The sequence below is a fragment of the Phyllobates terribilis genome, unplaced genomic scaffold (genome assembly GCF_046119375.1).
Source record: "Phyllobates terribilis strain yellow unplaced genomic scaffold, ASM4611937v1 Scaffold_3__8_contigs__length_932513732, whole genome shotgun sequence".
NCBI lineage: Eukaryota > Metazoa > Chordata > Amphibia > Anura > Dendrobatidae > Phyllobates > Phyllobates terribilis.
The window spans coordinates 709,047,280-709,062,492 of NW_027362763.1; the positions used below are offsets into that span (position 1 = coordinate 709,047,280).

Genomic DNA, 15,213 nt, shown 5'->3' on the forward strand with positions numbered 1-15,213 from the left:
GGATGGGGAACATTGCCACAGGATGGGGCACATAGCCACAGGATGGGGACCTTGATGGGCTACATAGCCACAAGATGGGGACCTGGATGAGGCACATTAGTACAAGATGGGGGCCAGGAAGGGGCACATAGCCACAAGATGGGGACCTGGATGGGGCACATAGCCACAGGATGGGAACCTGGATGGGGCACATAGCCACAGGATGTGGACCTGGATGGGGCACATAGCCACAGGATGGGGACCTGGATGGGGTACATAGCCACAGATGGAGACCTGGATGGGGCACATAGCCACAGAATGGGGACCAGGATGGGGTACATTAGTACAAGATGGGGACTTGGATGGGGAATATTACTACAAGATGTTTTCCATTATTACTATATGATGCTAATTGTAAGACAATATTACTGTATGTGGCCAATTGGGGGAAACATAATTGTAAAAATCAAAAAAATAAAAATAAAGCATGAAAAAATATTGAGCACTAAAAATGCTGTTTTATATGTAAACTAAAGTAAACACAAAAAAGTGCACGTTTATTATCGCCACATCCATAACGACCCAAGCCATAAAAAAATAAACATGGCAAAAATGTTGAAAAGGTGTATACAAAAAAAATGGTATCACTAAAAATGTCACATTGAACAAAGAATGCGGCCCCCCAAATTAAATTTTTTTCCATGTGCGGCCCATATACCCAGCCGAGTTTGAGACCCCTGCCTTAGACCCTAACTAATGAGTCAAAGTCAATGTCCAACTCTTCAACAAGTATCCAAATCTACAATGGCAAAGGGCCAAGAACCCTGAAACAGCTATCTACAGATGGTGTATATTCCTTTTGGGTTTTTCGAAATATCCAAAGTTACGGTCCTTTTACACTGCACGATTATCGTTGTTTCACAATAATTGCTCATTGTAAACAGGCTCACGATCAACCAACGAACAAGCAAGATACTCGTTGGTCAGGTGAATTGATCTTGGTTTGCACAGAAGATCATTATTCTCGGCATCACACAGCCCTGTATAAGCATAACCAGCGCTGCCGAGCATAATTTCAGCCTATTACAGATCTTCGGCTTGAAAAACTCAGAGGGATTACCTGAGTTTAAAATATGCTGTGTGCACATAGCCCAAGGTTTTTTTTCTAATACTTTATATTTTAAAAACGTGCCTCTACACTGCTGTCTGCGTTCCTTTCTAGTCTCCTTGTTTCCTCTTCCAGCACAATAAATTACCGGCCGCTGGTTGGCTGTGGTTGGGACACTCCATCTGAGCCAAAAGAGACAACTAGGAGACTGTTTTTTCTTGCTCAGACGGGATGTGACCACTGCAGCCAATCACCCAATGTCCCCCACCAGAAGACAAAGCCAGGAGTCTGGCGATATGTGATATGGGCAGCAGCGTGGAAGAATAGTGATTGTGAGTCTGGTCTATCAAAATATAAAATTAAATTAACCCAATATAGGAAACACTGTAAAAAACAAAAAAAATCAAAATGCCAGAATTTTTTGATCACTTCCCTAAAAAAATGGATTAAGACGTGATCAAGTGATTAAGAACCCCCAAAAAAAATATATATATATATAAAACTACAACTTGCCATGCAGAAAAAAAAGCCCTCATACAGCTCCATTGACGGAAAAATAAAAATGTCACCTGTCTTGGAAAATGACGAGAGAAACCAATTTTTTCTTAGAAACTTTGAAAAAAATTTCACCATTTAAAAAAAAAAAATCAATTGAAGTTTGGGATCGCCGTAATAGTACTACATTTCCAGGTCATTTTTACCACACAACGAACACCGTAAAAACAGAACCCAAAAAGGAAAATTATGATTTTTCTACATCAAAAAACAGTGTTGGCAGGAAAAACACTACGAACAATAAATGCGTTTTTGATGCGTTTTTTTCCCAGTCATTTGAATAGGTGAAGGGTGCAAAAACAAGCGTTTTCCTATGTGGTAGAGGGGCCTTTAGGACTCCTCCGGCACCCGGGGCCAGGAGTGACATGTCCGATTGTGATCTAAGTCAAGGATAAAAATTGTACACACAAATCGATGGTTCAATGAAAAACTCAGCTCACTGATGGCATCCTAGTTGCATCCTTCTGCAATATGTTTTTCACTGACTGCATGCTGTGAGAAGCTAGAAAACCTCCATCAGTTTTTTCATGGATGTAATGGACCAAATGCCAATGAAAATCTGATCTAGAAATCAGTCTGTTTTTTTCACTTATGAGAAAAATCACTAAAACCTAAGAAAAAGCCAACAATTTACCTCTGAGTGTTTGCACATTTTAGGCTTACCTCACGAGAAAGCGGTGGAGGCCGACATCAAAACACCTGAAAATAAACAGAAGCAAAAAAATGAGCATCAGAATCAAATAATGAGGCAGAAAAATACTGGAAAATTCATCTAAGCTTCAGAAAACGTACACGGAATGCTTCATAAGGAAGAATGTTTGATTAAGGTCCAGAAATAAAATACAGATTTGTACATGGAAAAATCCACCGAGAATTACAGAAGAACTTCAAAGAATCTCATTCAGGTGTTGCAAAATTTTTCATAATGGAAATTAACCTGCGGTTCCGACATGTGGCTAAAGTCTGCAGCATGTCAATTTCTACTAGTTTTAACCCCTTTCATCGTAGAAGAGAAAAATCAGCAATGGATTTTACAGAAAAAGTTGGACCTCTGTCATTGCCAACAAAGCATATATAACAAAGTATTGAGATGAACTTTTGTAATTGACCAAATACTTATTTTCCACCAAAATGTGAAAAAAATTTCTTTCCAAATCAGACAATGTGATTTTCAGGATTTGTTTTCTCATTTTGTCTCTCATACTTGAGGTCTACCTATGATGTCAATTACAGGCCTCTCATCTTTGGAAGTGGGAGAACTTGCACAATTGGTGGCTGACTAAATACTTTTTTCCCCACTGTATATAGAAGTGTTATAAATTATTGTACAGGAGAGGGAGGAGGTGAGCTGTGATATCATTTATTGTAAATGGTGGATTGTGGCAGATTTGTTGCACACAGATCTGCAGTGGAGAGGCAAGAGGGCATCTTGTTGGGCACTGAAAAAAACGCTATATACAAGGAAGAAAGCACAGTATTGCAGCTGTCCTTATATTCACACAATTCTCACATCAAACCTGTATTACTGGGAGAGACACACAAACATCACATCCAGCCTTTATTAATGGGACAGACACACAGACCTCACATCCAACCTGCGTTACTGGGAGAGACACACAGACCTCACATCCAACCTGTATTACTGGGAGAGACACACAGATCTCACATCCAACCTGTATTACTGAGAGAGACACACAGACCTCACATCCAGCCTTTATTAATGGGAGAGACACACAGACCTCACATCCAACCTGGGTTACTGGGAGACACACACAGACCTCACATTCAACCTGTATTACTCTGAGACACACACAGACCTCACATCCAACCGGTATTACTAAGAGAGACACATAGACCTCACATCCAACCTGTATTTCTGGAAGAGACAAACAGACCTCACATCCAGCCTGTATTACTGGGAGAGACACACAGACCTCACATCCAACCTGTATTACTGGGAGAGACACAAAAACCTCACATGCAACCAGTGTTACTGAGAGTGACACACAGACCTCACATCTAGCATGTATTACTGGGAGAGACACAGATACCTCACATCCAGCCTGTATTACTGGGAGAGACACACAAACCTCACATCCAACCTGTATTACTGGAAGAGACACACAGACCTCACATCCAGCCTATATTACTGGGGGAGACACGCAGACCTCTCATCCAGCCTATATTACTGGGAGAGATACACAGACCTCACATCCAGCCTGTAACATTCCTCGCGGCGTGCTTGCATGGTGCACCACCTCCTACCATGCAAGACCGCAATCTTACATGTCAGTCCATGCTGCACTCTTTGTTTCGGTTCCTGCTGTGTCCATGTCTCTTGTCTGATTACTTAGGGCGTCGGCGCGGCTTTCTACTTGTTTCTTATAGCTACCGTGTGCACAGTCCTAATGCGTCCCCAGCCTATTGCTGTGAGTCACTGGATACTTAAACCCACTCCACCCAGTAGGAGGTGGCTGAGCAACACCTTCACTCAGTTTGTCTTTTCAGGTCCTGTCCTGTATCTAGTCTGTTTCTGACACCCTGGGGGCTGTATACCCAGGCCTGCTACCTGTACTTGTGACTTTAGTCAGTTCCGCCACCCTGGGGGCTGAGTTCTCAGGCTCGTTCCTGTATCTTGTTCCTGGTTCAGATCCTGTCTGAACAGTGTCCTAGTCCGTTACCTGTTTGTCTCTATGTCTGTACCTTTCCCTTTTCCTGCAGTATCTGAACCTGCACCTAACTCCAACTCGTTGTCTCTGTACTTCTGTTTGTGAGTTTTGTGTCCACTCGTTACTTTATTGCAAGTACTTTGTGTGTATCTGTTCTGCTCGTTCTGTTTCCCTGCCTTTGTATCTAACTCCTGTGTTCCAGCTATCTTCTTGTGTTCTCCAGTCTGTTCCATGTGAACAGAGCCCTGTCCTGTCTACCGCAGCTGCGGGTTTTGCTCTGCTTTGCTTGTTCACCGCATCTGCGGTTTTGCTCTGCTTTGATTGTTCACCGCATCTGCGGGTTTTGCTCTGCTTTGCTTGTCTACCGCACCTGCGGTTTTGCTCTGCTTTGCTTGTTCACCGCATCTGCGGGTTTTGCTCTGCTTTGCTTGTCTACCGCATCTGCGGGTTTTGCTCTGCTTTGCTTGTTCACCGCATCTGCGGTTTTGCTCTGCTTTGCTTGTTCACCGCATCTGCGGGTTTTGCTCTGCTTTGCTTGTTCACCGCATCTGTGGTTTTGCTCTGCTTTGCTTGTTCACCGCATCTGCGGGTTTTGCTCCGCTCTGCTTGTCTACCGCACCTGCGGCTCCGTTCCTGTACCCCAGTCTGTACTGGTCCCTATCCTGCCTGCGTTTCTACCTGCCAGTACCCGCCTCTCTGCATGTCAGCCGTGCCTGCCTGTGCCCACCTGTCTGCACACCAGCCGTGCCTGCCAGTGCCCACCTGTCTGCATACCAGCTGTGCCTGTCAATATCCACCTGTCTACATACCAGCCGTGCCTGCCAGTACCCACCTGTCTACATGCCAGTCTTCCTGCATTCCCCGGTGTGGGTCAACAGCTGTGACCGGGGTCTGACCTGGAGTAGCACCTGGTCCCTCTGCTCGGGTCCTCCCTGGTTCATGGAGTCGACTGAGCCGCCGTGCGACCTTGGTCAGATCGGGTTGATACTTAGTTACGCCCCTCCAGGCACTCCTTGGTTCATGGTACAGTGGGATCACTAATCACGCTCACGCCAGTCAGTCCGGGCACGAGCGTAACACAGCCTATATTACTGGGAGAGAAAACAAACCTCTCATTCAGCCTATATTACTGAGAGGGACACTCCCACAAAAGAAAAATCTGAAACTTGGATTGGATTGCATAGCAGGGTGCCTGAAAAGAAGTGAAGGAATGAAGATTCACACTGAAACTTAGTGCACATTTAATAACTAAAAGTGTAAGAGAATGAGAAGTCCTAATATTCTGAACAGCCATGTTGGATCTAGAAGCCATCTTGGACAATCAACTAACTTTGCTAAAAAAGCTGAGGCTCTCCCCAGAATAGAGGAATAAAATGACCTCAGCGCCATTAGTAAGTATGGATGGAGTCCAGGGAGATTAATTGGAACAGCTGCAGGGCACTGTGATAGTTAATAAGTGGTATTATATAGCAGTAAGTAATGTATATATTGAACTGAGATAGAAACCAGAATCAGGAGTTGTCAGTATATGAGTTGGCTAAAAACAGTGATGTGATTAACGATATTATCTAAGAAGAACATGAAGCTTTATGGGTTTTTGCAGTTTGGGGAAATGTTCAATAATGTTGTTATATTGTGTCATCCTCTTCTTTATTCTAAAATGTACATTCTCATCTGCAGTATGAGGTAATCAGGTATACGCCCTTTCGTTTTCATGTGCTTTCATCTAAATATGTATAAAAAGTCCCTGATACTGTTGTTCGGGGCCAAACCATCACCAGTTCACCACCAGGCTAGACCATCGCCAAGTATCCCAATGCCGTGTTGCTGAGTTTGGTCACCTGCGAGTGCCCGTGTAATGTCCCTGCCTCCTTTCTGAACTGTTCTGTTGCATATCTCTGAAAAAAACTTCATTCTCTGCTTTTAAAGGAGAAATCGTCCACACTGTTTTCTGGCTCTTCCAGCTCTCAAAAAGAGACTTTCTTACAAGTGGCGAGCCAGCCAGGAGGACCGGCTCAGGAGAGCTGGCTCCAGAAGAACCAAAGGAGAGGATTGTGGATGAGGAGCTAGTGACTGGAAGGGTGAAAAGGCATGGATTCACATGTAAATCGCTCAAAGTAAGCCAGCCGGAAATAGGACTCTTCCGGAGCACTTCCAGCCTACCTGATTTTATATGAAAACAACAAAAGCGAAGGAATATAAAAATATATGTGCAACCAAGAAGAAACCTCTACGTGAGTTATCTACAAGGACGTGAAGAAGACGTTGTCTCAGTAAGAGACTTTCTTACAAAAAGGTGACCATTAACATTTGTAAAAATATTTTTTTATAACATCAAAGCTTTCCATAGTCTTTCATTTTGGTGGGACAGATTCAAACGTCACATCTCAGAAGTTTCCAAAGTGTTTCTCCCTAACAGTTGCAAATTCTAGCATTGCATCCTGCAGGCAGTTGTAGTTCCACAACAGATGGAGAATCACGGATTTTTCCTAAAAGGATGATGTGCTCAAAATAGTGCAGGTTCCAAGCGCAGGCACAAAAAGGGATCCTGGCTATGAATCGCAACTGCAGACCTGCTCCTAATTTCTTATGGACAGTAGCGGTGGTCATTTCATCAGAGCACCATAAAAGTCTTGGCGAGAATGTAGAAAATCATGCATATGAGCGCGACTCCTCTCAGTCATTCCGAGATGGGAATTGCATGGAGGATGTCAATCATGTCCAGGGAAGATTGATTACAAGATCCAAAGAGGGACTAGTTTGGGTGAAGAGAAGCCTCGCCGGACTAGTCCTGCTTCATTAGCATATGCAGAATACAAGATTTAGCATATGCACAACTATAGTAGCGGTTTTGAACAGTAATGGGACCTGGAAGGTTCCCTTTAAAGGGGTAAAGGACTGAAGCATTCCCTTTACTCTTAAAGGGGTTGTCCTTTAATCGGAGCTGAGCTCCAATACCCGAGAATGGCTAGAAAACGTTATACAGAGTTGGAAAAAGCTAATCGATGGTGGTGCCAGGGGTAAGACTCCCATCAATCTGTTATAAAATGACCTATCCTAACCACTGCTCATCAATATCATAATCCTGGACAATCCTTTTAAGGATCATATTCTCCAGATAACAAAGATGGGTTCCAGCCCAGTGTAATATAAATTTACATTTTTCCCCATTTCTTTCTCATACTCTGCTCTCTCCCATGTGGAGCCCCCCGCACTCCCATCCCCTGATCATCCTGATGGGTTTGATTTGTGATAAATGAGTATATGAAGTATATGAGCTGCACTACATTATGACAGCACGTTATAAGCGCTGATAAGTGACGAGCGGGAATGAGAAATTGCTCTGTGATGACATGTCACCATGTCATATTTCATACATCATCATTTACATTTTTAATGGCGCATAGAAATAAAAAACCCATTAGAGAAAAACACATTATATATTATTCCAGAGGCAGCCGCAACTATCGGCTCTGCAGCGCACACTGCACAGTGAAACGCAGGGATCAGCAGGTACCGGAGGAGAGCCCAGCCCTTCTCATGTAATTGTCTACTTTGTGTTAAAGGGAATGTGTCATCGGAAAACTACGTAACTATTGTTTAAATCAGGTTCTCAAGTTTATGTCTAGGTGTATTTTAAAAAACATTTATTTTTCATATCACTATATTAAAAAAATAAATATATATATATTTTCACACCATTATCTGGCTACATGGCCTAATATTAGGCTACTACTTTCTGTTTGGCACATGGACATTAGCAGCAATAGACTGACAAGCCCAACTAAATTGTACTGAAGATACTGTATTTAATAAGCAAAGGTTATTCTGCTGGGAGGAGGAGGAGGTGAGCTGTGACATCACCTATTGTGATGATGGATCCTGTTATCTACTGTATATAGAGGTGTTATCAGTCATTGGACAGGAGGAAGAGGAGGTGAGATGTGACATCACCTATTGTGAACGGGGGATCCAGTGTTATCTATTGTACACAGAGGTATCAGTCACTGTACAGGAGGGGGTGGAGGTGAGCTGTGACATCACCTATTGTGAATGATGGATCCTGTTATCTACTGTATATAGAGGTGTTATCAGTCATTGTACAGGAGGAGGAGGTGAGATGTGAGCCACTAACTTCTCTGAATGGCTCTCACTGGGTGTAAAATTGTGCTGTTCAGCGGTTGTAACTCCACCCACTCAAACCAAACTTCATCTTAAATATGTGTTCACGACTGGTGGACACATATTTAATAGGGATCCATGTAGGATCCAAAAGAGCCGGCTCTTTTGGTAAGAGGAGCCAGAAGAGCCAGATCACCAAAAAGAGCAGGACTGCCCATCACTAGAGGAGGTGCGCTGTGACATCTATTGTGATCTTGTGTTAGCTACTGTATTTAGAGGTTACCTTTTATCCTACCTTTGATTATCATGTGACTACTGTACAAAGACTTCCTGTGAGAGAACAGGAGAAGGTGAGTCTGGTATTTAAGGGTAGTGAGAAAATTGTTGTGAAAAAGTTTTCTGTTTTATTTTTACATATAGTTATGTGGAAAACATAGAAAATCAAAACCTGATTAAATCAATGGGTCGTTTTCTGATGACACACTCCCTTAAACTGCGAGCAGCATTAGTGCTATATGGAGTTTTGTTTACGGTGCTGTTGACATGTATGTACTACTATGGTTCATGAGTTTCAGGCTCTGAAATACAGACCCTCAGGGATTGCACCAATATTAAGCTTTTTCTCCACCCCATAAAGGACTACTCAACTGAGACCAACAGATATCCCATATAATGATAACTGAGTTTAAACTGCTATAAAAAGATTCCCTGAACAGCACAAAAATTATAGCAACTGCAGAACGCAGAACACTATCCTGCGTAACTCTAGTGTTTCCTACATCAAAAATTCTAGAGACCTGAAACATAACTAAATGTAAAGCTCCATGAGGGCAGATCTGTGACTACAGCTTACTACAGTGTCTACAGGGAGTAAGAGGTAGTCTGAGACACACCTCCTGCCTCCTTATTGGTCCAAACTGCCGTTCTCTCCGCCTCCCGCAGCTCTGTCTCCTCAGAATGGCTGGGGTGTAGACTGGGGTGTATAAACCTGAGGCCATCACAGTCTCACCAGGACGGGAAGACCAGATTTCCAGTACAGAAATGGCACAATAATGAAGATTTCTAATCGATCAGATGTATATCAGGTAATTACACCACAGACCGGACATTCAGCATCTCACACTCACACACTACCTCCTCACCTCGCCCCCTATCTGCCGGTGTCCCCCAAGGTTCAGTTCTAGGACCCCTGATCTTCTCCATCTACACCTTCGGCCTGTGACAGCTCATAGAGTCTCGCGGCTTCCAGTATCACCTCTATGCTGATGACACACAGCTCTACCTCTCTGGACCCGATATCTCCTCCCTACTAGCTAGAATCCCACAATGTCTGTACACGATTTCATCCTTCTTCTCCGCTTAATTCCTAAAACTTAACATGGGAAAAACAGAATTCATCATCTTTCCCCCATCTCACTCTACCCCCCTCAACTGACCTACAGTCCAGCTCATTGTTATTGGCACCCATGAAGTTTAAGCACATAATGTGAATATCTCCTGAAAAAAATGAATCAAGTGAAACAGTTTTTTGTATAGAGACTTGTGTTAAATACAAAAAAGCAAATGATAAACAATAATTTAGAACAAAAAACAATGGGAGGGAAAAATAGAAAAACCTAAAGCTTACTGTGTCACTGGTAATGGCACCGTTTACATTAATTTAGCATGGAAACACATTTTGACTCGCCTGTAGTAAATCACAAAAGAGATTCACCTGTGATTAATTGTAGTGCCCATGTGACAAGAATTAGCCAATGAATGAATGATGACTTTAGTGTTTTAAAAAGCCACATGATAGGCCCTGTTCCTTTGTCACAATGGTGAAGACAAAGGAGCGGTCATCAGAACCGCTATGATTAGCTAACACAAGATTTCCAAAGGGTATAAGGCCATCTCCAAAGACTTTGGTATCCCAGTTTCAACGTTCTTAAGAAATTTGTCAAGCATGGAACCGTCAAGTATCTCCCTGGACATGGGGGAGAGAGGAAAATTGACAAGAGATGTCTTCAAAGGTTGGTGCGAATGGTAGAAAAAACACCACGTCAAACATCTAAAGACCTGAAGGCCAACTTGGAACAGTCTAGGGTCATGGTTTCAACAAGTATACTAAACCAAGTAGTGCTTTATGGGCAAAGGCCAAGGAAGAAACCATTGCTGAAGAAAAGACATAAAAAGGAATGACTGATCTTTGCTAACGAGTATCTTGACAAACCACAATCCTTCTGGGAAAAAATTCTGTGGACAGATGAAACAAAAATAGAGCTTTTTGGCAATACAAAGCAACAGTTTGTTTATAGATGGCACAAAGCAAAGCTTATAAGGAAAATGACACCTTACTAACAGTTAAGCATGGTGGAGGATCCATAATGCTGTGGGGTTGCTTTGCTGCATCCGGTACTGGAGGCCTTGACCGTATCACAGGAATCATGAAATCAGAGAATTATCAAGAGATTTTAGAGTGAAATGTCCTACCCAGTGTAAGAAAACTTGGCTTGAGTCGAAGATCATGGGTCCTCCAGGAAGACAATGACCTAAAACACACATCCAAAAGTACACAGGAATGGTTTAAAAAGAAAAAATGGACTGTTTTAAAATGGCCAGCAATGACTTCTGACCTCAATCCCATTGAAAATCTTTGGGGTGAGCCGAAATCTGCCATTGGGAAAAAGAACCCTGCAAACATTCAAGAGCTTGAACAAACTGCAAAGGAAGAGTGGGAGAAAATTCCAGGTGAGAAGTGCAAGAAGCTTATAGATGGCTACAAGGAACGTTTGGAGGCTGCCATCAATGCCAAAGGGTGTGTAACCAAGTATTAATTAGGGGTGCCTTTATTGCTGCACATGCTGTTTCTTCTTTTAAATTGCAATATGGAAGTTGAAAACAATGTGTTATTGTTGTATTACTTTGGACCACTAATTAAAAAATCCTGAAGATATAACTTTGGTACATTTCCATTTATTTCAGAAAAAAATTAAAGGGTGCTAATAATGGTGAGCAGCACTGTATCCATCAAAGTCAATGGCTGCCCACTCTCCCCAGTCCTGCAAGCTCGCTGCCTCAGGGTAACCCTTGACTCTGATCTCTCCTTCAAACCTCATATCCAAGCCCTTTCCACTTCCTGCCGACTCCAACTCAAAAAAATCTCCCGGATCCGCACATTCCTTAACCAAGAATCTACAAAACCACTAGTGCACGTGCCCATCATCTCCTGCCTTGACTACTGCAACCTACTTCTCTGTGGCCTCCCTTCTAACTCTCGCCCCCCTCCAATCTATCCTAAACTCTGCTTCCCGACTAATCTCCCTGTCCCCCCGCTATTCCCCGGCCTCTCTTCTCTGACAATCCCTTCACTGGCTCCCCATTGCCCAGAGACTCCAGTTGAAAACCCTAACCATGGCATACAAAGCCATCCACAACTAGTCTCCTCCATACATCTGTGACCTAGTCTCCCAGTACTCACCAGCATACAACCTCCGATCCTCACAAGATCTCCTTCTCTACTCCCCTCTTATCTCCTCTTCCCACAATCGCATACAAGATTTCTCCCATGCATCCCCCCTACTCTGGAACTGTCTACCTCAACACATCAGACACTCGTCTATCGTGGAAACCCTCAAAAGGAACCTGAAGACCTACCTCTTACGACAAGCCTACAACCGGCAGTAACCACTGATCCACCATACCGCTGCATGACCAGTTCTGCCCCCACCTACTGTATCCTCACCCAAGCCTTGTAGATTGTGAGCCCTCGTGGGCAGGGTCCTCGCTCCTCCTGTACCAGTCGCTGACTTGTGTTGTTCATGATTACTGTACTAGTTTTTATTATGTATACCCCTTTTCACATGTAAAGCGCCATGGAACAAATAATAATAATACACCGAGGGATATGAGCCTTATGCCTTATTCAGACGTCTGTGATTTTTATCATATGTAAAAACACGGACTGCTATTTATCAGTGTTTTGGATCCGAGTTTCATCAGTGTTTGGTCAGTTTTTACCAGTTTCTCTTATACATTGCAATGTTAATCATAGCCAGCACACGGATGCCATCTTTGAGCTATCCGTGATTTTCACAGAAAAATGTTTAATGAAACTCAATTGCAAATATGAGTTTCAGACCCAAATGCATGCATTAAAGCAAAAAAATAAATAAATAAAATTGTCCACCAAAAAAGTGGACAACCCCTTTAAATCTGTAGCGGTAAAAGATTAATGTCATCCGAAACAGCCATTTTCTGTGGCCCGGGTAATGAGTTGATTTGTATGGGGTTCACCTTCAAAGAAAAATGTCAGGGTAAAGAAGCATTGGGCAGCTTACTGATGGTGACATGGTCACCGTCCTCCATTATGAATGTAGGCAGTATTGAGCATGCATGGAAATGGGGAAGCGGAGGGAGAAATATTCAACGAGGGAACATGTTTTCGGCAGACAGCTGTATAAGGGGTACAGTCACATTTAGTACGCCAAGATTTAAATGGGACCCTGATATGTTTCCTAAAACTTTTTTTGGGGTCCAAGGGGTAACATTTTTCACTGTGGAGAGTGACAAGCCAGGTCTGGCATGTCAGAGTGAGGAGACTTATAGGCCGTGCATAAACCATATCTAAAACTTTTTTGAAATTCCAAATAAGGCTAGCAAATTACTACAGGTAGTAGCCCATTCATTTTAGGAATGGAAATTCTAATTTATAAAACTCCACCAGTGTTATCTAGTTATTTTTTTAAGGAAAAAAATTACAATAGGCTAATGGCCAGGGAATAAATAAAGGGTGGAGGCTGGGATTGTCATATTACCCAGTACAGATTTCGCTGCAGCCTCACAGAACTGAAGCTCTGGATTTGTATAATGTGAGCAAATATAGAATATATATATGTAGAAATCTTTTTTTATAGCCTTTGTATTAGCAGATGGCACAGAGTATGGTCTACTGGGTAATTTTTTTTTCTTCTCCCTTTTAAATACATGTACTGGCCCTTTAAATTATCTCCTTTGATAATTACCCTTTAAAAATATATATTTTCTAACCTCAGTTCAATAATATCTGTTTTATCTCTTCATTCTCAGTCCCCTGGGATGAAAGCTCCAGCATAAAAGAAATATAAACCCGCCAATTACCTAGGACCACCAGAGGAATAACGGAGAGGTGGAGGCTAGTGGAGAGTGAAATAGGATGTAGAAACAAGGAGCAATCAGAAGCCGGAGTGAAATAATTGTGTACCTTCGGGCCTGTCTGTAGGTCACATACTTTATCCATGGATATAAGACAACATGTGCAGGACACTTCATTAAAATAAGACTTAAAAGGTAGTCTGTCAGTAAGTTGGCCCTCCCCTAAATCAATTAAATGTGCATGAAAGGTGCAATATTTTTTTTACGTTGCCTAATTCTTGATAAATCCCCATTTTTTACGGCATGAAAATGAGTATGGGGCGGGACAGGCTTCACTGTTGTACTGCGCATGCTCTGCACAAACAAGCATACGCCCAACGCCGCTGTGCAGTAGAACAAAGAAGCCTGTACCATCAAAAGGACAAATTACTGCGCAGAAGCAAGGAGACCACTAATCTGTGCAGGCATGCAATTTCCTGACTGTCGCCTGATGTCAGAGGTGAACTCAGATAGCAATCAACAGACAGAGGGAGTCATCAATAATGTTAAAGGATGCAGTGACTGACAGCTCAGTCCTTTAATCAAGTGCAGGGGCGAGCTGAGCTGTCGGTATTTTGATTGACAGCTTAGCCGTCCAATCTGAGACTGGGAGTTGCTGAGCTTTCTTCAGGTGTTCCGTGTTCCAAGTGATTACCCAGCTACTTAGCTAAGCTGTCAGTCCCAGATCACTGCCAGATGTAGCATTTGCTCCGTGGAGCATGCACGTCTTGTATTCCTGTGCTCTGTTTTTTTATCTATTGCTACTTGACTTTGGACCTCGTTCTGACCATCCGTTTGCCTAGCCCCTTTGCTCTGATCAGCTATCTTCTTGGTATTCTGACCTCGGACGGTGATTTGACTTCGCCTTTGTCTTTCTCCTTTAGTTTACGACGTACTCTCTTGGTATATGACCCCGGAAAGTTTAACTACCCTACCTCACAGCTTGTCTGCATTAAAAATGGGGATATTAAATGATGTGTTATAAGAACTCTCTAAGTAAAACACCTGCACACTATGCAACAAGTGCAATCAAAATTATTCAGCCCAGCAATACAAATTCCGTTTATTAGCAAAAAATTACCAAAATTTCTTATGCTTGCAATAAACTAATCAAGCAACAGCAATATAAAAAAACTCAACACAACTAATATAATAAGTGGTTTCTCCAAATACAGAATAAAATGCCACTTTTTATGACTGTGTTACTGATTAATTCTGAGATTGCAATAAAGTCCAAAATTCATCAGCTCCTGCGGAATAGCTGCAGTGCACAAGAAATAGGCTGAACTGGATGGACGCTTGTCTTTTTTCGGCCTTATAAACTATGTAACTATGTAAGATTGGCTGTGAGGATCCTTGGCACGAAAAATGAAAGCCCCAGCTTGGCTTGGGATGCAGACAAAGAAATACACACAATTATATCATGATTAAGGACAGTACTATGTCTGAAACATGGCGGTTTTTGCCTCGATGCCATATTTTTAATGTACAGTGCATTGAAAAGGTATTCATACCTCCATGAACTTTTCCACAATTTTTCACGTTACACCCACAAATGTATGTTACTGGGACTTTATGTGATTTATCAACACAAAGCAGCAAGTATTTGTGAAGTGTAAGAGAAATGAT

At 42.5% G+C, this 15,213-nt stretch overlaps 1 protein-coding gene across 4 annotated transcripts in view; it reads right to left on the bottom strand.

The window, feature by feature from the left end:
- Positions 1-15,213, bottom strand: part of HHAT (hedgehog acyltransferase) — a 411,417-nt gene that overhangs the window by 249,721 nt on the left and 146,483 nt on the right. For all 4 annotated transcript variants that reach the window (XM_073671998.1, XM_073671996.1, XM_073671997.1 and 1 more), the window contains one exon: positions 2,306-2,341. In XM_073671998.1, coding sequence (XP_073528099.1) covers positions 2,306-2,341 — 36 coding nt within the window. The remainder of the gene's footprint in view (positions 1-2,305; positions 2,342-15,213) is intronic.